This window comes from Sapajus apella, unplaced genomic scaffold (assembly GCF_009761245.1).
Source record: "Sapajus apella isolate SASKATOON/1434 unplaced genomic scaffold, GSC_monkey_1.0 scaffold73, whole genome shotgun sequence".
NCBI lineage: Eukaryota > Metazoa > Chordata > Mammalia > Primates > Cebidae > Sapajus > Sapajus apella.
In genome coordinates this window covers 7,142,986-7,165,076 of record NW_022437013.1, presented here as the reverse complement: position 1 = coordinate 7,165,076, position 22,091 = coordinate 7,142,986, and the positions used below count along the sequence as shown (strand labels likewise).

The 22,091-nt window shown below is 38.2% G+C and overlaps 1 protein-coding gene across 7 annotated transcripts in view; it reads left to right on the top strand.

Annotated features, from left to right (window-relative positions):
- The window catches only part of ATG4A (autophagy related 4A cysteine peptidase), a 66,015-nt gene that overhangs the window by 20,770 nt on the left and 23,154 nt on the right, over positions 1-22,091 (top strand). For 4 of the 7 annotated variants that reach the window (XM_032250878.1, XM_032250877.1, XM_032250879.1 and 1 more), the window contains exon 2: positions 20,990-21,100. In XM_032250878.1, the coding sequence (XP_032106769.1) occupies positions 20,990-21,100 (111 nt within the window). Of the gene's footprint in view, positions 1-20,989; positions 21,101-21,696; positions 22,001-22,091 lie in introns of all 7 variants that reach the window. The other 3 variants (XM_032250881.1, XM_032250883.1, XM_032250882.1) reach the window with 1 other exon arrangement.

The window sequence follows — 22,091 nt, the reverse complement described above, 5'->3', positions numbered from 1 at the left end:
TCTTTTGCCAAATTGGGGAGATTTTTGTATTAATTAGCTTGATTTAACCATTCCACAATGTATACACATATCAAAATGTCATGTTGTGTAACATAAATAGATACAATTTTATTTGTCAATTAACAAAATTAATTAATTGATTTTTAAATATTTAGGAGATTTTCACCTTTTTTAAAAAAATACTTTTTAGCCCCACACTGTTTCTCCTCTCCTCCTGGAACTCAGATGATATGAATGTGTAATGTATCGTTAAAGTCCCATGTGTCCCTGAAGCTCTGTTTACTTTTTTCAGTTTATTTTTTCTCTGTTGTTCAGATTGAATAAGTTCTATTGTTCTGTGATAAGTTTACTGATTCTTTTTTCAGTCTCCTTTTTGCTATTCAGCCCATTCAGTGAGTATTTCATTTTGGTGATTGTGTTTTACAGTTCGAAAGCTTGCATTTGCTCCTCCTTTATGTCTTTTATTTCTATGCTGAGACTTTCTTTTTATAAAAATATTTGTTTGCAGCATGTTTGTAATTGCTTGTTGAAACCTTTTTAAGATGACTAATTTAAAATCCTTGTTAGATTAATTCCAATCTATGTCATATCAATGTTGGTGTCTGTTGAATCTCTTTTCTCATTCAAGTTGAGATGTACCTGGTTCCTTTTATCATGAGTGATTTTCTATTGTATCTTGGACATTTTATGAGACTCTGGATTTTATTTTAATCTTCTGTTTTAGTAGGCCTACTTTGACATCATTCTGGTGGGGGAATGGGAGCACAGTTTTATTACTCAGGTAGGGGTGGGAGTCAAGTTTCCTTACTCACCACCCATTGATACCCAGGATAGGGGTAGGGATGCCATTATTACTAGGTAGGAGTGGAATTTCAGGATCCTCACTAGGCCTCCACTATCACCACTGACGCCTCCTGAGGCATCCACTGATAGGCTTCCACAACCATCATATGCTGGAGTACTTATTACTGCCTGGCAGGGATGAAAGTCCCAGATCTCCATTCAGTCATTTCTGAAACCACCTCAGGGAGAAGGGGATGTGTGACTACTTAAAACCAGTTGAAGCTAGAAATCTAGGCTCCTTACTTGATTTCTGCTGAGGGGACTGGAGACAGGAGTGTAGTTTTTTTTCTATGGTGTTTGCCTTGGGTAGGGAAATTATTATCTAAAAGTTTTCTGTCTTTCTAGGCTACCCCCTTTCTGTTTCTTTGGCTAGAGATAGCCAGATTTTTGAGGCACTTTTTAAAAAAATTTTGCACCCATTGACATTGCTGGGTTGCTGGCTTCTCCATCACCAGATCCAGGATACATTACTCAAAAACAAATCCAGGGAGAAAATATTTGGAAATCATACATCTGTTAAAGGGTTAATATTCAGAATATATAAAGAACAACAAAAAAATTAACCTGATTAAAAATGGGCAAATAATTGAATAGATAATTATCTAAAGATGATATACAAATGGCCAAAAAGCATATAAAAAGATGATCAACATCATTAATTTTCAGAGAAATGCAAATCAAAATTATAATCAGGTATCACCTCACACTCATTAGGATGACTATAGAAAATAATAAGGGTTGATAAGGATATGGAGAAATTAGAATCCCTGGGCACCACTGGTGAGATTGTAAAATGGTACAAGTGCTATGAAAAACAATCTGGTGATTTCTAAAGAAATTGAAAATAGAACTGCCATATGATCCAGCAATCTCACTTGTGGATATATATCCAAAGGTACTGAAAGCAGGGTCTCAAAGAGATATTGCACACCCATGCTCATAGCAGCAATATTTTAAATAGCCAAGAAGTAGAAGTGACCCAAATATCTATTGATAGATAAATGGATAAAGAAAAAATATATATCTCAGTCACAAAAAGGCAAATACTGTGTGATTCCACTTATATAAGGTATCTAAAGTAGTCAAATTAATAGAAAGAGAAAATAGAAGGCTAGTTGCCAGGGATTAGGGGTAAGAGGAAATGGGAAGTTGTAGTTTAATGGGTATAGAGTTTCATATTTGTAAGATAAAAGAGTTCTAGAGATCTGTTTCACAACAATGTGAATATACTTAACACTACTAAACTGTACACTTAAAAATAATCAAGAGGATAAAATTTATGGTTTATATTTTTCACCACAATAAAAAAAAGCTAAAAATAAAGAAGTATACCAATGAAGGTAGTGATCACAGTGATTTTTCCCATTCCTAACTAAATTTTTACTAGGAGAAAGTCTATAACTAACACAATATCCATATTTTCATTAAGTTACCACTTTTATATTCTGGTTCCAAGAAAAGATAGAACAGATGCACTTTCCCCTATTTATCTCTCTATCTAAAAACACAGGACATTATAAATACATAAATATATACATATCTCATACATCTCTGACAGGTAAATAGAAGGCAGGTGACTTTTTCTATTCCTGGTGGCTAGGAATCTCAAGATCCAAGTAACAATAGTTTCTCCCATTCTGGAAGTTGCCTTTTCACTCTGTTGGTTGGATCCTTTGATGCACAAAAGATCGTAAGTTTGATAGTGTCCCATTTGTCTATTTTTGTTCTTGTTGCCTGTGTTTTTGATGTCATATCCAAGAAATTATCACCAAGTCCAATATCATGAAGCTTTTCTCATATGTGTTCTTCTAGGTATTTTACAGTTTTAGGTCTTATGTTTAGGTCTTTAATCTATATTTAGTTAATTTTTGTGTATGGTATATGCTAAGGGTCCAACTTCATACTTTTGTGTCTAGATATCCAATGTCTCCAACATCATTTGTTAAAGAGATCGTTCTTTCCCCATTGAATGGTCTTGGTACCTTGTTGAAGATCATTTGAATATGATAGGGTTTATATATGTGACCTTTCTATTCTGAGACATTGATCATCACCTTCAGGGGTCTGTCCTGCAAACCCTGACTCCACAATCGATGAATAAAAACACATGAACACAGAGTACAGTGAACAAATGGGCCAGAGAGGTAATCAGTTGCTCTCAGAGGGTGATTTCAGCTACCTGACCCCCACTAGTTCTCCTTCCTCACATTTTTTCAGTATAGATTTGACAACAAAGGCTTTGAGTAAACACACTTGAGGATAATTAACATGGCTAAGAGAGTAGTTCCTGGAAAGATTAAAGCTCAGGTACCGATGCCCAGGACAAACACCATTAAAGAATAATTTCTCTGGCTGACCTCCCTGCCTCCAGAGGGCCATCCAGCTCAAAGGTTACATGAGTAAACAAGCTAGTTAGAGTAGAGACAAAGGAATGTGGGATAAACAGACTTAACTGGGGAAGCTTCTATTATCCCTAATTTTTACCCTATGACCTAATGCCCTAAGGTAAGAACTGGCAACCTTCAGCCTGTTTCATTATTACAAGTTATGAAGAACTTTCAGCCTTCCAAAAGGTTTGAGACTGTATCTTATAACTTTCCTTAATATTTCCCTTAATATTTTGCCAACCACCCTGAAAGAATCCCAACGCTATTTCATTGAACTATGTGTCTACCTTTATGCCAGTACTATATGTTTTGGTTACTGTAACTTTATAATTCTTTTGAAATTGGGAAGTTTGAGTACTCCAACATAGTTCTTCTTTTTCAAAATTGTTTTAGCATTTCAGGGTCTCTTGAAATTTCATATGAATTTTACTTTTCTTAAATTTTTGTTTTATTTATTAATTGACACACAGAATAATTGTACATATTTATGGGATACATAGTGATTTTTTTTAAAAAACATGTGTAGTGATCTGAGGCCAGGCATGGTGGCTCAGACCTGTAATCACAGCACTTTGGGAGGCTGAGGCAGGGGCGGATCACAGGAGTTTGAGAGTAGTCTAGGCAACATGACAAAATCCTGTCTCTACAAAAAAAAAAATAGCTGGGTGTGGTGGTGGGTGTCTGTAGTTCCAGCTACTTGAGAAGCTGACCCAAGAGGATCACTTAAGCCTAGAAAGTGGAGGGTGCAGTGAGCTGAGATCATACCACTGTACTCCAGCCTGGGTGACACAATGAGACCCTGTCTCAAGAAAAACAAAAAATGTATAGTGATCAGATCAGGGTAATTAGCATATCCACCATCTGAAATATTTATAATTTATTTGTGCTGGGAACATTCAATATCTTCCTTCTAGCTATTTGAAACTATATTGTTGTTAACTATAGTCATCTTCCAATGGTACAGAATGTTAGAACTTACTTCCCTATTTAGCTATAATTTTGTATCATTTAACACAGCTCTCCCTCTTCCTTATCACTATACTCCTTAGCCTCTAGTATTCTCTGTTCTATTTTTACTTCCATGAGATTAACTTTTTTCGACTTTCACATATGAGTGAGAACATGTAGTATTTAACTTTCTGTTTTTGGATTATTTAGTATGCATTTTTTCTATTTATGCAAAGATGTGAGGATTATGATAGGGATTGTGTTGAATCTGCATATTGCTTTGAGTAGTATGAACATCATAACAATATGAAGTCTTCCAGTCTGTCTCTTCATTTATTTCTGTCTTCTTTAATTTCTTTCAGCAATCATTTGTAGTTTCTCATTGGTATACTTAGGTGTTTTTGAGACAGGATCTTGCTCTGTCACCCAGGCTGGAGCTCAGTGGTGCCATCACGGCTCATTGGAGCCTTGACTTTCCAGGTTCAAGTGATCCTCCCACCTCAGCTTCCCAAGTAGCTTGGACCACAGGCACATGTCACCACACCCGACTCATTTTAAAATATTTTGTAGAGACAGGGTCTCCCTGTGTTGCTGAAACTGGTCCCAGACTCCTGGGCTCAAGCACTCCCACCTCAACTTCCCAAAATGTTGGGATTACAGGTGTGAGCCATCATGCCTGGCTCTCATTGGTATCCTATATATTGAAGTTGACTATAATGTAAAGATTCTTTGCTAAAGCTTGCTTTTCCAATAATTTCAGGTTACAGAACTATGATTGGGGTACTTTTCATTGGTCCCACAAATTCCTTGCTGCTTGGCAAAATTGCTATCCATGGCAGAGGCTCTGCTTATTCATACATTAAGCCTTGGCTGGCTCCTTTATACTGCAATAGAATGGGACCAGAGTCTGCTTCCCATCTTTTTCTTTATTCATTATCATGAAATTTTCCTAAAGACTAGTTGCTTTCAGTGACTCTTAACTTGAGGCCCTGGCAGTACTGCCCAAGTGTTACAATCAAGAAAGGCAGCACCAGGCTTTGGATGAAGAAACTCAAATTAAACCCAACTCTGAGCCCTGCTTCCTCCATGAAACCTTCTCTGACTATGCTTACCCATGTTTATCTTCCTTTTCTGGCCTCCTGCAATACTTGCCTCTACTGTACAAGCCAACACTCATTGTGTCTCACCAAGTAGAGTAAAACCTCGGTTACTTGACTCTTTCTGGGAAAATGGCTTTATTTTTTTTAGAGTTGCATTTTCACTGAGTATATTTTATTTTATTTTTATTTTTTAAACATTCTTAAACAATTATTTTAAAAAATAGAAACATGGTCTTGCTTTGTTGCCCAGGTTGGTCTCAAACTCCTGGCCTCAAGCGATCCTCATGCCTTGGCCTCCCAAAGTACTAGGATTACAGTGAGCCACCATGCCTGGACCTATTCATTTTTAATAATTTTTTCAAAAGAAAATGAGGAAGAAGCAAAAGCAGAAACCCCTGATAAACCCATCAGATCTCATGAGAGTTATTCTCTCTCACCAGAATAGCATGGAAAAGACCAGCCCCCATGATTCAATTACCTCCCACTGGGTCCCTACCACAACACATGGGAATTCTGGGAGATACAATTCAAGTTGAGATTTGGGTGAGGATACAGCGAAGCCATATCAGTATACCACATGGGTGTTGCAGATGCAATTCAAAGTTCTAGATTAGAGATCTAAACCTAGAACTTTGGCTAGAGATGCATCTAAAAGTCATAATTGGGAAAAGCAAGGAAGGATGTTATTAATTGTACTTCTCTTTACATGTCTATTTTTAGTGCTTATTATAATGGCATTATTTTGACTTCTGAGAGATGTTAGAATTTGAGTATACTTGCTGATCCTGACTATTTGGTGAAAGCTAGATGTGAAACTGGAATACAAGCTTTGAGATTAAAGTACATTTTTTATTGGCTACACCCAGGCACATGCTCTTATTAAACAGTTAGTTTGGGGCATATTAACATTTCTTGAAAGTTTACAAAGCATTTTCATATTCATTTTTTCATTTGATCCCCACTACAGCCCTGTGGAGAAGGTATTATCTTCATTTTATGGCTGAGGAAAAGAAATCCTAAAGAGCTTAAAAGTCTGGCCCAAAATGACTTTGCAGTAAAAGGTAGAGCAGAAATAGAACTCAGCTCTCCTAATTCACAGGCCAGCATTCTGGTATTCTACAGCATTCTAGTCTACTATGCTTTCTATCAATAAGATTTGGGGTAAAAGCTTGTTATAAAATAAACTTAGGCACATTAAATTTTTAAAGAGTTTATTTGAGCAGACAGTAATTTATAAACTGGGTAGTACCAAACCACAAGTGGTTTGGCTCCACAGTAGGGATGCGAAGGAAAAACTTATAAGATTCTTGCAGAAATAAGACAAATAAACTATTTGACTGGTTAAAATGAAAAATCCCTAGAGGTTAGTTATTGGTTTCCAGTTGGTTAAAATTAGGTTTCATTTTACTATTTACAATGAGTTGAGTATTGGTTGGCTCAAGTAGGAACTAAAGGCACTGGAGTCATCTCAGCCTAATGAACTCCTAATTCATATTTTTTTTAAATTTTACTTTAAGTTCTGGGGTACATGTGCAGATCTTACAGGATTGTTACATAGATATACACATGCCATGGTGGTTTGCTGCCTCCATCCCCCAGTCACCTGCATTAGGTATTTCTCCTAATTATCCCTCCCCAATCTCCCCACCCTCTGCTATCTCTCCCCTATCCCCCTAACCCAACAGGCCCCAGTATGTGATATTCCCCTCCCCATGTCCATGTGTTCTCATTGTTCAACACCCACCTATGAGTGAGAACATGTGGTGTTTGCTTTTCTGTTCTTGTGTCAGTTGGGTAAGAATGATGGTTTCCAGATTCATCCATGTCCCTGCAAAGGTCATGAACTCATCCTTTTTTATGGCTGCATAGTATTCCATGGTATATATGTGCCACATTTTCTTTATCCAGTCTATCTTTCATGGGCATTTGGGTTGGTTCCAGGTCTTTCCTATTGTAAACAGTGCTGCAGTGAACATACCTGTGCATGTGTCTTTATAATAGAATGATTTATAATCCTTTCAGTATATAACCAGTAATGGGTCAAATGGTATTTCTATTTCTAGATCCTTGAGGAATTTCCACACCGTCTTCCACAATGGTTGAATTAATTTACACTCCCACCAACAGTGTAAAAGTGTTCCTATTTCTCCACATCCTCTCCAGCATCTGTTGTCTCCAGATTCTTTAATGATCGCCATTCTAACTGGCGTGATATGGTATCTCAATGTGGTTTTGATTTGCATTTCTCTAATGACCAGTGATGATGAGCATTTTTTCATAAGTTTGTTGGCCACATAAATGTCTTCTTTTGAAAAGTGTCCATTCATATCTTTCACCGACTTTTTGATGGGTTTGTTTTTTTTCTTGTATATTTGTTTCAGTTCTTTGTAGATTCTGGATATTAGCCCTTTGTCAGATGGGTAGCTTGCAAAAATTTTTCTTCCCATTCTATTGGTTGCTGGTTCACTCTAATGATCGTTTCTTTTGCTGTGCAGAAGCTCTTAAGTTTAATTCTATCCCATTTGTCTATTTTGGCTTTTGTTGCCATTGCTTTTGGCGTTTTAGTCATGAAGTCCTTGCCCATGTCTATGTCCTGAATGGTGTGGCCTAGGTTTTCTTCTAGGGTTTGTATGGTGTTAGGTCTTAGGTTTAAATATTTAATCCATCTGGAGTTAATTTTTGTATAAGGTATAAGGAAGGGGTCCAGTTTCTGCTTTCTGCACATGGCTAGTCAGTTTTCCCAACACCATTTGTTAAACAGGGAATCCTTTACCCATTGTTTGTTTTTGTCTTGTTTATCAAAGATCAGATGGTTGTAGATGTGTGGCATTACTTCTGAGGCCTCTGTTCTGTTCCATTGGTCTATATGTCTGTTTTCAGAACCATGCCGTTTTGATTACTGTAGGCTTATAGTATAGTTTGAAGTCAGGTAGCTTGATGCCTCCAGCTTTGTTCTTTTTTGCTTAGGATTGTCTTGGCTATGCAGGCCCTCTTTTGGTTCCATATGAAGTTTAAAGTGTTTTTTTCCAGTTCTGTGAAAAAGGTCAATGGTAGCTTGATGGGGATAGCGTTGAATTTATAAATTACTTTGGGCAGTATGTCCATTTTCACAATATTGATTCTTCCTAACCATGAGCATGGAATGTTTTTTCATCTGTTTATGTCCTCTCTTGTTTCCTTGAGCAGTGGTTTGTAGTTCTCCTTGAAGAGGTCCTTCATGTCCTTTGTTAGTTGTATTCCTAGGTATTTTATCCTCTTTGTAGCAATTGTGAATAGGAGTTCGCTCATGATTTGGCTCTCTGTTTGTCTGTTATTGGTGTATAGGAATGCTTGTGATTTTTGCACATTGATTTTGTATCCTGAGACTTTGCTGAAGTTGCTTATCATCTTAAGGCGATTTTGGGCTGAGACGATGGGGTCTACTAAATATACAATCATGCTGTCTGCAAATGGAGACCATTTGACTTCCTCTTGTCCTAATTGAATACCCTTTATTTCTTTTTCTTTCCTGATTGCTCTGGCTAGAACTTCCAATACTATGTTGCGTAGGAATGGTGAGAGAGGGCACCCTTGTCTAGTGTCAGTTTTCAGAGGGAATGCTTCCAGTGTTTTCCCATTCAGTATGATATTGGCTGTGGGTTTGCCATAAATAGCTTTTCTTATTTTGAGATACATTCCGTCGATACCTAGTTTATTAAGTGTTTTTAGCATAAAGGGCTGTTGAATTTTGTCGAAGGCCTTTTCTGCATCTATTGAGATAATCATGTGGTTTTTGTCTTTGGTTCTGTTTATGTGATGGATTATGTTTATAGATTTTTTTTTAACAGACTCAATGTATTTATGTGATGAAGATCATCTAATGCTGTAGTAGAAAAGAACAATTAATGAATTGGTAAATTTGTAGTTACAGCAAAGGTAGCATTCTGCAATGCTATAAATGGAAAAATCTAATAAGTTAGCCTTATAGATAATATTTGAGGCCCCTAACTGCCTGCATTTAGATTTGGTGCGTGTGTGCATGTGTGCATATATGCATGTGTGTGTGTATGTGTGTGTGTGTGTGTGTGTGTGTGTGTGTGTGTGTGTAGTGAGGGGTGGGATAAGTTCAGAACTATATCTCTACTTCTGATAAAGAAAGAATAGATTGTGGTTAGTATAATTTTGATCTATATTGCCAGTCTATACCAGAAATAAATCTAGTATAGAGACTTACCATTTTTTTTTCTTTAATGAAGGTATTCTTACAGGCAGTAAAATGCACAAATTTTAAATGCATAGTTCAATAAAATTTTTTGTATGTGTTAACTCCACACTGATCAAAGTTATAGACATTTCTGGTCCCTCAGAAGGTTCTCTTTTGCCTCCTCCCAGGTAATACCACCTCCCAAATGTAACATCTATTCTGACCACTGTCATCATAGATTCATTTTGCCTGGTTTCAAACTTTATATAAATTGAGTCATACTGTATCTACTATTTTGCATCTGGCTTCTTTTGTTTAAAATGATATCTGTGAGATTCAGTTCTTTTCCATTGCTATACAGCATTCCAAAGTATGGTACACCACAAAGTTTTTAATCCATTTCCCTGTTGATGGACATTTGGGTTGTTTCTAGGTTTTTTAAAATCATGAATAAAAATTGCTATGGACATCTTATCTCTTGGTGGACATAAGCACTCATTTTTCTTGAATATAAATCTAGAAGTAGAGTCACTAAGGTAGGTACAATAAAAAACATTTTAACTTAGAAAGTTATTAATGAAGGAACTGATGGCTAAGCATCTTATAAGAAAACCCACTTTATGAAGAGCCACTGTTGGAGATGAAAATGGGTTTGTATTTTGTTTAGCAGGTCAAGATTCCCTGTCTGTTAGACATTAGAGAGTATTTTTGCTTCAGGCAGTGGGGTGGATCTTTCACATTTGTGAGTAGATATTTATTTTCCTGATGTCTGGTACATACAGTGAACATCAGGGATGAGGAGCCATTTAATTGCAAGGTGTATCTTTTTTGGATGGGCAATGTAGCTCAAATGATCTTAAAATAACATTGGAAAATCAGATTCACTTTACAGAGATGTGCCTTAGGATTAACTTGGAATACGTCTTTTGTTTTGAAAGCGAAGGTACATGTGTAATTTTATGTAATCGAAAAACTTAACTCTGGCAGTATAATTTTACATTACTTCTAAGGTAAAGAATTTTTAAACATCACATGTCTGCTGGCAACATTTACTAATGAAGTGTGATGTTGAAAGGGTATGGGGAAAATTCCTGTGGTATGGGAAGAGGGTGAGGTGGTTGTAAACCCAGGAGAAAACTGGGAAAGTTGTCCAAAGAGTACTCTTTCTGGAAAAGAGTCTGTACTTCTCCACTGCTGTTGTAACACTTCACATGCTGTGAGATAGAGAACCACCTTAATTAACATCCTCCTCGACAAAGAGAGTCACTTCTGGTCTTTGTTTCTTTAACAGAATTTAATTTGATGATGAATGTTCAAAGAGCTAGGATTTGTTTCTAGGTGACTAGTTGGCACCCCACTTCTATTCTGCAAATTGCAGGATACCCAGACTGGACTTTGGGTGTATCAGAAACCCTTTAGGAGCCCCGTGAAGCCTGGCTTAAGTCCAGAATTCTGACCAAGGCTGCCAAGGCCAGCATCTCCTGGCTTCACCTTCCTCTCCAGACTCAACTCTTGCCAGTCCCCGTACAGCATCACTAATTCCACAGTCTCTTAGCCTTCTGTGTTTGGTACAAGCTTTCTCTGTCTGGAATGTACTTCAATTTGCTTAACTCTCACTCATTTTGTAAGGTTGAGTGCTGCCATTAGCTTTCTTTCCACAGCCTCCTTTGTGCCTCAGATTGGCTTAGATGACCCTCTTCTATTCTTCCTTAGCCCCCTGTACAGATACTCATCACATACTGCATCTTTCTTCTCAAAGGGCTCAGAATTACTAAAATATGTTGCTACCCCTAAGGCCTAGCACAGTGCTGGTTACATGATAGGCACTCAGTAAAGGATTGTCAAATTGATGTTTGGATGGATGGACATATAAACCAGCTTTTAGGCTTTTTTTTTTCTCTACCGATTCATTCAATAAATGTTAAACCTTAGGAAAGGACTTATTGCAAGGCACTATGACAAGAGCTGTAGAGGATAGAGAGATGAATGCTACATCGACTGAGACTTTAATTAGTTCATTTCAATAGCAGAGAGATAACATGTCCACAAATAACAATAATCTGAAGTACCAATTTCTCAGTGTCATAAAAGAGGTATAAATAAAGGACTACCGATGTTCAGAAGGAGCAAATACTCCTTGTTGGGAAAACTGAGGAAGAAAGATTCATCACGAAAGGAGCATTTGAGGTGGGATTTAAGGGCAAGTAAAACATGAATGAGCAAAGATAGAATCTCCTCCATATTATGTTTTATTTTGGCTGAAAAGAGTAGATATTATGAAGGAGTAATTAGTAGTGGGAAACAACTGGAAATGTAGGAAGTTGGCCTTATTAGAGAGGGCTTTAAGTGCCATGTTGATGAGTTTGTATTTGATTCCTGTCAGGTGGACCAGTCTTGGAAGCCCATGGAAGATTTTCAGCATTTGTGTCAACAGCAGAGAGATCTGTTAACATTAGTCTGACAATGACATATTTTAGTAAATCATTATTAACTAAATAATTGCTAAGCCAATAGTTTTGGTGAGTAGTGTGGAAAAACCCTAAGGCATTTAGCTCTTTTACCTTTTTGCACCTGTCTTTTCTCACTGGAAATCTAGATGAGGTAACAGATCATATGACCAATTAGTTCTGAAAAATGAAAATTAAAATTGACAGGGGAAAGAAACACTACCAAGACAGAAGTGCCTCATAATAATGCATAGACATATATAGTGTTGTTTGCGAAGGAACCATGTCCAAAACATTGCTTTCAGCTCTCTGGAAAAGTCTGGACATAGTATATGAATTATATTGTTAATATTTATTCCTCTGGGAGTAGTTTAGATCACTTCCAGTTAAACATAACTATAATCTTCTAACCTCAGACTGTCTGCTCTTATTGTCCCCTATAAACAGCAGGTACTGCATTGTCAGTTTGTTTTATAGTGTGTTATATAACCAGAGCATCTGGTTTCTTGCCACTGTAGGCCAGGTCTTCAACACTTTATGCCTGGATTGATGCAACAAATTTCTCATTGTTCTTCTTGTCTCCTGTGCCTGGAGTCCAGCTTTTTTCATAACAGCAATGTATAGGGGGAAGAATACTAGATGGAGAGTAATATTAACTGGCTTTGAATCTTGATTATCCTGCTCACTAGCTGTATGATCTTGGGCAAATTACATCACCTCTCTGAGACTCAGTTCCCTCAACTCTAAAATGGAGGTAATGGTCCCTGCCCTGTCCCTCTCAAGGAGCTGTCTCCAGAATCATGTGAAAGTGCTCTGAAAACTGTCAATAGCTTTACCAAGAGTTGGACTCCACTGGCTGGCTTTATACCTTCCAGAATCTAGTCCCATGCCAACTCTCTCATCTCATTTCTCAATATGCCACAGAATCTACCCCACTCTCCAATTCCTATAAATGTATTGTGTTCCCCTCATCTGGAACATTCTCCCCTCTTGTCTCTGGTCATCCAAATTAAAGGAATGATTTAAAGACCAGTCCAAATCCTACTGCCTCCTTAAAATCTTCCCTGATGACTCCAGTGCTCCTCAATTTTGTCCTTTTGTGCATTTTGACAGCACTTAGTTATTAAAACTTGCCTTTACATTACTCTTTATTATTAGTTCTGTCTTTTACATAAGTTTCCTATCTTTAATTCAATTATGATATTATGATGCCTTCGCTGGTTCATTTAATATCCAGTGAATGTTTATGAGGATGCTTCCTTTGTATTCCTCACAGAACCAAGTTTGAAACTTAACAAATAATTATTGGTTCATTTATTTAGAGGTTCACATACGGACTCTCTTAAGAGAAGACAAGTGAACACATCTCTTCCTAGGGCTCGCGTTACTCCTCCTAACAACCCAACTGGCCTCCACCTACTACAGAACCATAGAAAAATCCTTATAATAAAACTGTCCAGTGAAACTATCTGAGATTCTGAAACTGTTCTGTATCTGTGCTATCCAATATGGTAACCACCAACCACACATAGCTATTGAGTACTTGAAATGTGGCTAGTGTGACTGAGGAACTGAATTTTTGTCTTTCATTTTAATTAATTTAAACAGCTGCATGTGACTAGTGGCTACCGTATTGGACAGTTTAGGTCTGGACCTGTGGCTTTCTAGCTTTTTTCTTTTATCATAACAACACAATGAGAAATATATTTTACATTGCAGCCTAGTTTTTATACACACAAACAAGTTTCATGAAACAATACTTATTATCTGCAATACACTGATCTTTTCTATTCAATTTCATTTTTTAAAAATGCTGATTACATCCTATACAGATTTCACAAACCACTGATAAATTAGGATATGCTGTTTGAAAAACACATTGCTCATTTTATAGATGGAGAATCTGAGGCCCAGAGAAGTGCAGTAGATTTTCTAAGGTCATATATTAAGTGGCACGGTAGGACTAGAACATAAATTTTGGGGTTCCTAGAATAGAGCTATTTCCAAGAGGGATAAAGCCGTTTCCTCCTCGTCCCTTTCCTTTTCATCCTTCTCCTCACCATGCTAGATACTAGTGAAAAATAACTTGACACACTATTCATTTCGACTAAATATTTTCATGGTATCTTGATTCCTAAATGAGCCATGAGCTCAGTATTTGAGTATTGCTGCTTTTTAGTTTGGTTTACTGTCCAAAATCAAAGATACAGTACCATGGAAGCTTACTTTTAACCCACTGCATGACTTGGCAGTGGCAGTAATGTGAAACGGTCCTCCTTGGGAATTCAGTCATGCTTTCCTCCAGTTACCCAGTAACAACTGACTAGCAGGTTGATTCTAAAGAACAAAACCTGTTGAAGAATTAAGGTGATTCTCACCTCAGTTTGTGGAAAAAGGTGCCTCAAGTCTTGAATTATATCGCCAATCAAGTATTTTTCTTCATCAGTATTTCCAGTGTGCTACCCTTTCTGTATGCCTTATCAACAAAAATGATAGCCTTTACAAAGTAAAGGTGCTGGCATCTTCTGAGCAGCACCTTGTTATCACAGAGGCATTTAGACTCGCCTCTCAAAGCTAGTCTTTTCATTCTTCTGGAAATGGAGTCTATCAAAAAAGAGCAGAGCTATCCTAGCAAAGGCAAAAGGAGGCAGCAGTTCTGAGATGCAGTTGTGTATGTGTTAGGTACATTCCTGACCAGTTTGTATATAGGAAACTCATTTCCCCATGGACGTTTCCAAATGCATTTCAGTCAGCAGACAGCAGGCAGCAATTTATCACTAAGTGAAAACAACAAGAAAAAATACACTTAAAAAGGGAATAAGCTTTTCAAAAGTATCACTTCAAAGAAAACATAGAAATAGCCCAATTTTGCATTACATTTGTCAGTGGGATTACCATTATGTCAGTAGGATGAATTTACTGAAATCTCTAAGAAATGTCATATTTTGTGGGGCCAAATTATCTATGGCCTGATTAATTTTTTACTTGAAAACCAGAGTCTTATCACTTAACAACTGTCCCTTGCTAACTAGACTGGTTACTTGGCTGACTTGCCCTAAAATGTATCAAGTGCAGCCTCCTCTGCTCCACTACTGCTGACACCAGTCAGTTAAATAGAATCTCATAAAGTCCTCTCTAGCTAAATGATAACTCTTCGGTTAAGATTCTCTAATGTAAGTTTGAAAATTACACTGTTGTCTTAGGAAATCAGAGTTTATACCAGTCTATAGAGAAGTCATTCATGTCTTTTGCATTATTTGACAACCTAACATTGGTAGAATGTGATTTGCTGAGTAAGTTCAAGAAAACTTGCTGTTTTGATTGTGAAAATCCACTTGGAATGCTAAGAATTGTTGCCCAATCTTCTGTTTTCTAAGTTCTTGGTTGTCAGAAAAGCAGGTCATAGGGAGGAAGACAAATGAAGATGGGACAGGAACTGTGCACAGGTGAGCAGTGGCTGGGGACGAACAGGGGAGTAAGTGAACTGAGGGGGAAGGGGATGCAGGTATGTTGCAGGCTGGGCCAGATCCATGGTCTTCTAGCTGTCTTGTTGCTTTCCTAGGCCCTGCTAATTAACCCGCCATCTACCATGTCTTTCTTCAAAAGCACTGTGCATCTTGACTTTCCCTTCGCTGTTTTTTAAACCTCTTCCTGCAAATCCATTGAGTCCAACAGATTCTGGCTAAACCAAATGTATTATCTCCCTACCCACCCCCATGGTTTCCTGCCACCATTTTATCACCCATACTTGAAAACTGCGAGTTATTTTTGACTCTCTTTCTCTCACTGTCCCCTGCCCCACCCTACACTCAGTTGCCTGCCAAGTCCTTTTGGTGTTCCCTCAGTCAGGAATTTCCTCCCTTCCCCCTTACCACTTATATCTTATTTCCATTAAGGCTCAGTTTTGATGCCACCTTTTCTAGGTTGTAGAAAGCCTATCCGCCCCTAGTTGGAATTAATTACTGTATTTATTTCCGTTTCTTTCCCTGTCTTCCACATCACTTTCCTTTCACTTATTGCACTTCTGTTAGTTGTTTCCAGACCTAGCCTCTCCACTAGATTAAAAGGCTTTTGGAGGATGGAGACTGTATCTCACTGATGTTTTACCTTCTATACTTAACATATAGTAGGTACTCTGTAAAGTTTAAGGAATGAAATATGAATGAATATTTAGCCATGACCATACCTATCCCCCATGGATGTTGTTCCAAGTTTTTGAAGATGTGATTTGACAGTATGTTAAATATGTATGCATTGCTGAGAAGGCTGTTTTCGCAACAGCAGTGTCGTGGCATACTGTTAGAATTGAAAGACCTACAAGGAGGTTATGCTATATGTCAGGCCCCTCCTGGCCCTGAGATCCTATGGCCTTTTGATTTCACTTTAGAGAGTTTGTGGTGCTGCTTTCTTTGGCACAGCTCCACAGAATCTAGGATAAATTGACTGAAATCCATGTCATGAGGTATAAGTGTTTTTGTTAAGCCTTGTCAGAAAATTTGTTTTTCAAAGTGATTTTCTCATTTATATGCAATTTTCCAAAATAACCCTTAGAAATGTAGTCAATTGCCGGAAACCATATTATTAAAGTAAGACATCAGCAAAAATGGCAGAGTAAGAACCTCTGAAAATTCCCTCCATAATAACAATGAAAAAACTGGCAGAAATAGAATCAACTTTTTCAGAATTCTAGAAATGAACTGAAGGCTTGCAGCAATCCAGGGAACATTTATTCAAGAAAAATGGCTGCATGTTGATAAGAACAGTGAGCTTTCTGGTATTAATATTTTCATTCACCATTTCTCATCCCTTTCTCTCTGGCTCTGCAGTAGCCTTCAAAATCAATAGCCTGCAATCACAGGGAAAACCAGCAGCCTGGCAGCCACCAGAGGAGATAGAATAGGGTTGGAACTCCTTTAGAGTCTCATTTCTAGAGAATTGTCATTATTAAATCCGTCTGGAGTTCCCTCAGAAGACCCCTACTTGTAAGACTGTATTTATTTGGCCTGACACAGAGCTACAGAAAGCCTTTTCCCTAGGGTCTTGCTTTTGGAAAACGATTAGAGGCAATCAATTAACTTCTCAGCTGCCTGAAGCAATGGATAACATTTCCAGCTAACCACAAAGCTTCAAAGAAAAAGCTGGGGAATGAGATTCCTGGAGCTTTGGAAAGCTTGGGCATATTCCTGGGAATCTACAAGACCACATGTGTGCATAGAGCTGTGCACATGCTTGGGAAAGACCTCATTAGGTCCTAGGCTGTCACTCTAGCTGATCCTGAGCTCTGCATGAGCAGAAAGTGAGGACAAAGGCAGTTATCAACTGTATGGCTGAGTGTTGAAGACGTGCCCCAACATGTACACAGAGGCTCTTGGCCAAGACTGGGAGGCTTTTTGATTCCAGGAATTTAAGGAAATCTTTGTCTAATTATGAGCTGGCCACTAAGCTAACCCAGCAGAGACTTCAGTACAATAATTATTATTAAAGTCAAGTGGAACAGGGTGAAGCCTGTTGTCCCTGAGACCTTCTAAAAACTAATTCTTGGTCCACCAGGTTATAAATTTGTAGCTCTGCCTATATAGTCCCTATCTCTTTAAACAGGCTGAAAAGGCAGGGAACTCATATCAGCCTGATATCTGGTTTGTTTATTTTTAAAGGCAAGACAAAGGTAGTTTGTGAAAAATTTAAAACACACGTATTGCTATTAATCAGAAGTAATTATATTGGAAATGATATTTCACTTCTGTATTCATCTGCTTCGCAGATTGCTTTTTCATCTGTCTGAGTTCACCCTGTGTAGGACCTGTTCCTCTTTCCTCCCTAGACCCCCATGTACATAATCTTCCCATGTCACTGCTTTTTGCTTCTGTTAATTTCGTTTTCTGTTCTTTCATTTGTTCCATACATGTAGCCTTGATTCAGGGATGGCCGTAGCCTGACGTACTGCATTCAGGGTGTCTATCTTCTAAGAGAAGAATCAAGAAATATAGAGACTTGTAATGACCTTCTTGCTGGCTTAGCTAGGCCTGAGAGGGAGTGAGGTGCAAGAGTAAAATTCTTTGGCTGCCATTTTGATCAGAGCCATCCCGAATGAAGCAGGGCAGTTGTCACAGGCTTTAAAGGGCTTTGCTAATTAGACCAGATAACTGGCCAGTGACTCACTGAGACAGGGTTGGCAATAGAGAAATGGTTTTCTTTGGCCAGTACTAAAAAAAGACCCAAGGCTTATATGCATACATGCTGTACATTTATCCAATGCCACCCTTCCTCACCCCCACCAAGACAATGTCAGAGAGGTTGCCCTTTTCCCACACTCTACTCAAGTTACTTATTTTCTGATTTTCTTTCTCTGTTTAGACTACACTGGATGTTCACTTAAAATGGATTTCTCCTGCCTGTGAGGGGTAGAGGGTAGGGTGGGGAGGTACACAGTGTGATTTGCTTTGCCTCAGTCCACCACCTTCTGGGGATGACCTGACCTGGATGATCATTTTTAGCCTGGTATTTCCTGGGCATGGGCCAGGGGCTAAGGCCAGCAGCAGAGAGGCTAAGATGGCACAGGCTCCCTGGCAGATTTGGTAGTGATGAATTTTCACTGGGGAACAAAATGGCTGTTTCTAGCTTCTTTTGACTTGAAACACTGCAGAGACTATCATCTTAATAATTAAAATATGTTGAGGAGAAAGGCTAACCCTGAATGACTGGAATTCTGTAAGATATTTTATGAAAGGTAATATCCCTGGTTAGCTGTGTTTCTAAAAGGGCTTTGTACAAATTATAATTTCAACTTCCAGCAAAATATTTACTTGATCAGAAGAGACTCATTTATATTTAGGAGCATTTATTTGTATGAAAACAACATACCCATGCCTTAGAAAACAAAAACAAAACAAAATAAAATAATTTATCCTTTTAAATGAGTTAGACATATCCCACAATGCCATTTGTAGAGGAAACTCTACCCATAGGGCTCTTAGGGATTTCTTTTAGAGAATCTCTGCAGCTACTTGTAGTTATACAAATGGGCCCCTACTTTCTCTGTGCTCCCCTCTCCATAGGGGCTGAGGAGCCCCCACGAGCTGAGAGATGTGTGTTTGGGTATATTAGCTTTGAACTTGAAATATATTTTCTCATAGAAATAGCACCATAAATGATGAAATAGACTATCAATTTAAATTTTCTAGTTACAGATTAAAATAGGTTTTGTGAGCTGGCTTAGAAATATATTTACTGTTTAAAATATAATTTCTCTCAGAAAATTATTATTTTTTATTTATTTTTTTGAAGAAACGGGGTCTCACTGTGTTGGCCAGGGTGGTATTGAACTGCTGACCTCAAGCAATCCTCTCACCTCGGCCTTTCAAAATGTTGGGATTGCAGGCATGAGCCACCATGCCTGGCCTCTCTCAGAATGTTAGTTATGAAGAACTTTGGAGATGAGACCCCTTCATAAGTCAATCTTGAGTGTTTTAGCAGACCTTTTCCCCACAGGGGGTACAAAAGTGAATTTGAATTTTAACTCCTCCCATATTGCATGGTCATAACTTTGAAAAGCATGGCCTGTGAACTAATGAGGTTTAGTTATATTTTGGGGGATACTTTATGTTCAGAGATAACCACAGTTGTATGAGATAGGAAAAAACAAACTGTTTTCTACTCTGACACTCACCACTCAATTCTTCTGATACTACATTCCATGCTATTCTCCAGCAGACACCAATAGTGTGTCCTATAATTTAATTCAATTCTGACAATACCTATCTGGAGTTAGAGTAAGATTCCATAGGCTGACAGCTCAGTCTTACAAGGCTGCTCCCACTTCAGATACCAGTAATAAGTTCCAGCTATATGTGCTTCTGACTGACAAGCTATAAATTGGGGTTCCCGTGACCCCCTTCTCATGTTCCATAATTTGCTAGGATGACTCACAGAACTCAGGGAAACACTTTGTTATGATTACCCATTTGTTATAAAAAACATCACAAAGCATATAGATGGACAGCCAGATGGAAGAGATGCATAGGGCAAGGCATGTGGAAAGGGGCAGAGAGCAACCATGCCCTCTTTAGGCACACCACCCTCCAGACACCTCCACATACTCAGCAACCCAGAAGTTCTCCAAATCTCACAGTCTAGGGATTTTTATGAAGGATTGATCATGTAGGAATGATCAATTTTTGATTCAGTCTCCACTCTTCCCAAAGGTTGGGGGTTGAGACTGAAAGTTCCAAGCATTCTAATCATGGCTTGGTCTTTCTGGTAGTAAGCCTCCATCCAGAAACCCACCAAGAGATACCTCATTATAACAGAAGATGCTCTTATCACCCAGGAAATTCATTAGGAGCTATGTGTCTGGAACCAGGGAGAAAGGCCAAATTTCAGAACAAAAGATGCATATAGCATCCGTATCACCATAACAAGAGTTTTAGGAGCTCCGTGCCAGAAAACAGGGATAGAAACTAAAATATGTATTTCTTATTATATCTTAATAGTCATCTTTGAATACCAAGAACAAGTTATATTTACCATCAACTTCAAGAGCTTTCTTTGCAGAAGCCATATGTGAATATAATGGCAAATAAAAATACTATGAAAACATCTGGTCTTCCAGCTAAAATATTACCATATTCACAGTTGTACAAACATTCAGGCTTGTCACAGTACCTTCAAGCCACTGGCCACTAGAACCCTCCCAATACAAACCTCATGATATTCCCTGTGACATGGGCAGGAGTTAGGTATGCAGCTATTATAGCACCTCAATACACTCAGACTAGGGGAAGCTCGATAATTGGCTGTTTACAAAGAAGACCTCATGGTATAAACTGTTTTGAAGTAACTGTGGCCAAATGATTTTTTAGAGATGGTGTTACCTGGAGAAAGGGAAGGTCAAAAGAGATGTTCAAGAGGAAATCCTTCAGCTAAAGGATTTTGAGGTCTTGTGAGTGTCTTTGTTGCTTAAGGAAAAGGAATTGCTTCCATTAGATTCAAGCTGCTGAACTTTCACCTTCAGGACAAAGGTAATAGTCAACCACAGAGCCCCTTCTATTAAATTTTGCTTAAGTTTCTTTCCTTTTCTTTCAGTTTTATCTAAGTATGAAAACCAGATTACTATTTTCACTGAGTACCTAGAAGAATATCCAAATACAGATGAGCTGGTATGGATCTTAGGGAAGCAGCATCTCCTTAAAACAGGTAAGATTTGGTAGCATTTGTCTGTAAGAACCCAGATGAAGTGGGCATCTGAGGTTCAGGGTTTGTACTTTTTCTCCTTGGGTTGGCAGAGCATTGCCTTGCTCAGTGTTAATGCTAGTGTGAGGTAGATTTACCCCATAGTCAACGGAGCTTAAGCCTCAGGACTTTTGCTTGGACAGGCCCCTTCCAAGGCCCCAGTAGTATGTTTACATGGTTGTATGTGTTTGCACAATTTGCACAAGTAATAAATTTTTATTCATTTCCATAAATAGAATCCCCAAATTCTAGAAACTTTGAGTTTCAAAAAACACTGACCTGCTCCTGATATCACTAACCAGTCTCTAGCCTTTTCTGACTGGGCTACATATTTATTATTCTCACATGCTTGTCTGGCTAGATAAAAACACCTAGGGGCTTCTAGACAACCCATAGAGCTCAGAAACAATATCAGACCTATGAAGTTTTTCTAATGTTTTAGATCTTTTGTTGACTATAACACTGTCTCAGTTTATTCTGATTTTGTATGGAACTTTTAGCCACTGCAGCTAGGTGGAAAGAAGGCTTGAATTTTCTTCCTTACCATTGCATTCTTATAGATTGGGAAAGAAAGACCTTTTAACTTGAAGCTGCTAACAACCCAGCACCCAAATAAAGCCAGAGCTTGGAAAGAGGCAGTTCTGAGATTTGTATCTTTCTGAGGAGACATCCTCTTCAGAGGCCCTCGCTTAGTGTGGAGGAAGGAACAGGAAGAGGCTGATGAAAAGGCAGGAGAGGAAGTTAGGCATTGTCCAGCTCCTCCTGAGCCTGGCTTCATTATTTTGATTGGAGAATTGTGAACAGTAAAGAGAGCCTGGAGCTAGCGATTAGGAGGCCTTTTGTATTCAGACTCTTCTAACTCAGGTAAATCACTTTATTTTTCTGGATCTTAACTTTTTTCACTGGTACTTAAAATGATGGGATTGGAGGGGATCTCTTCTAATTCTGCATTCAT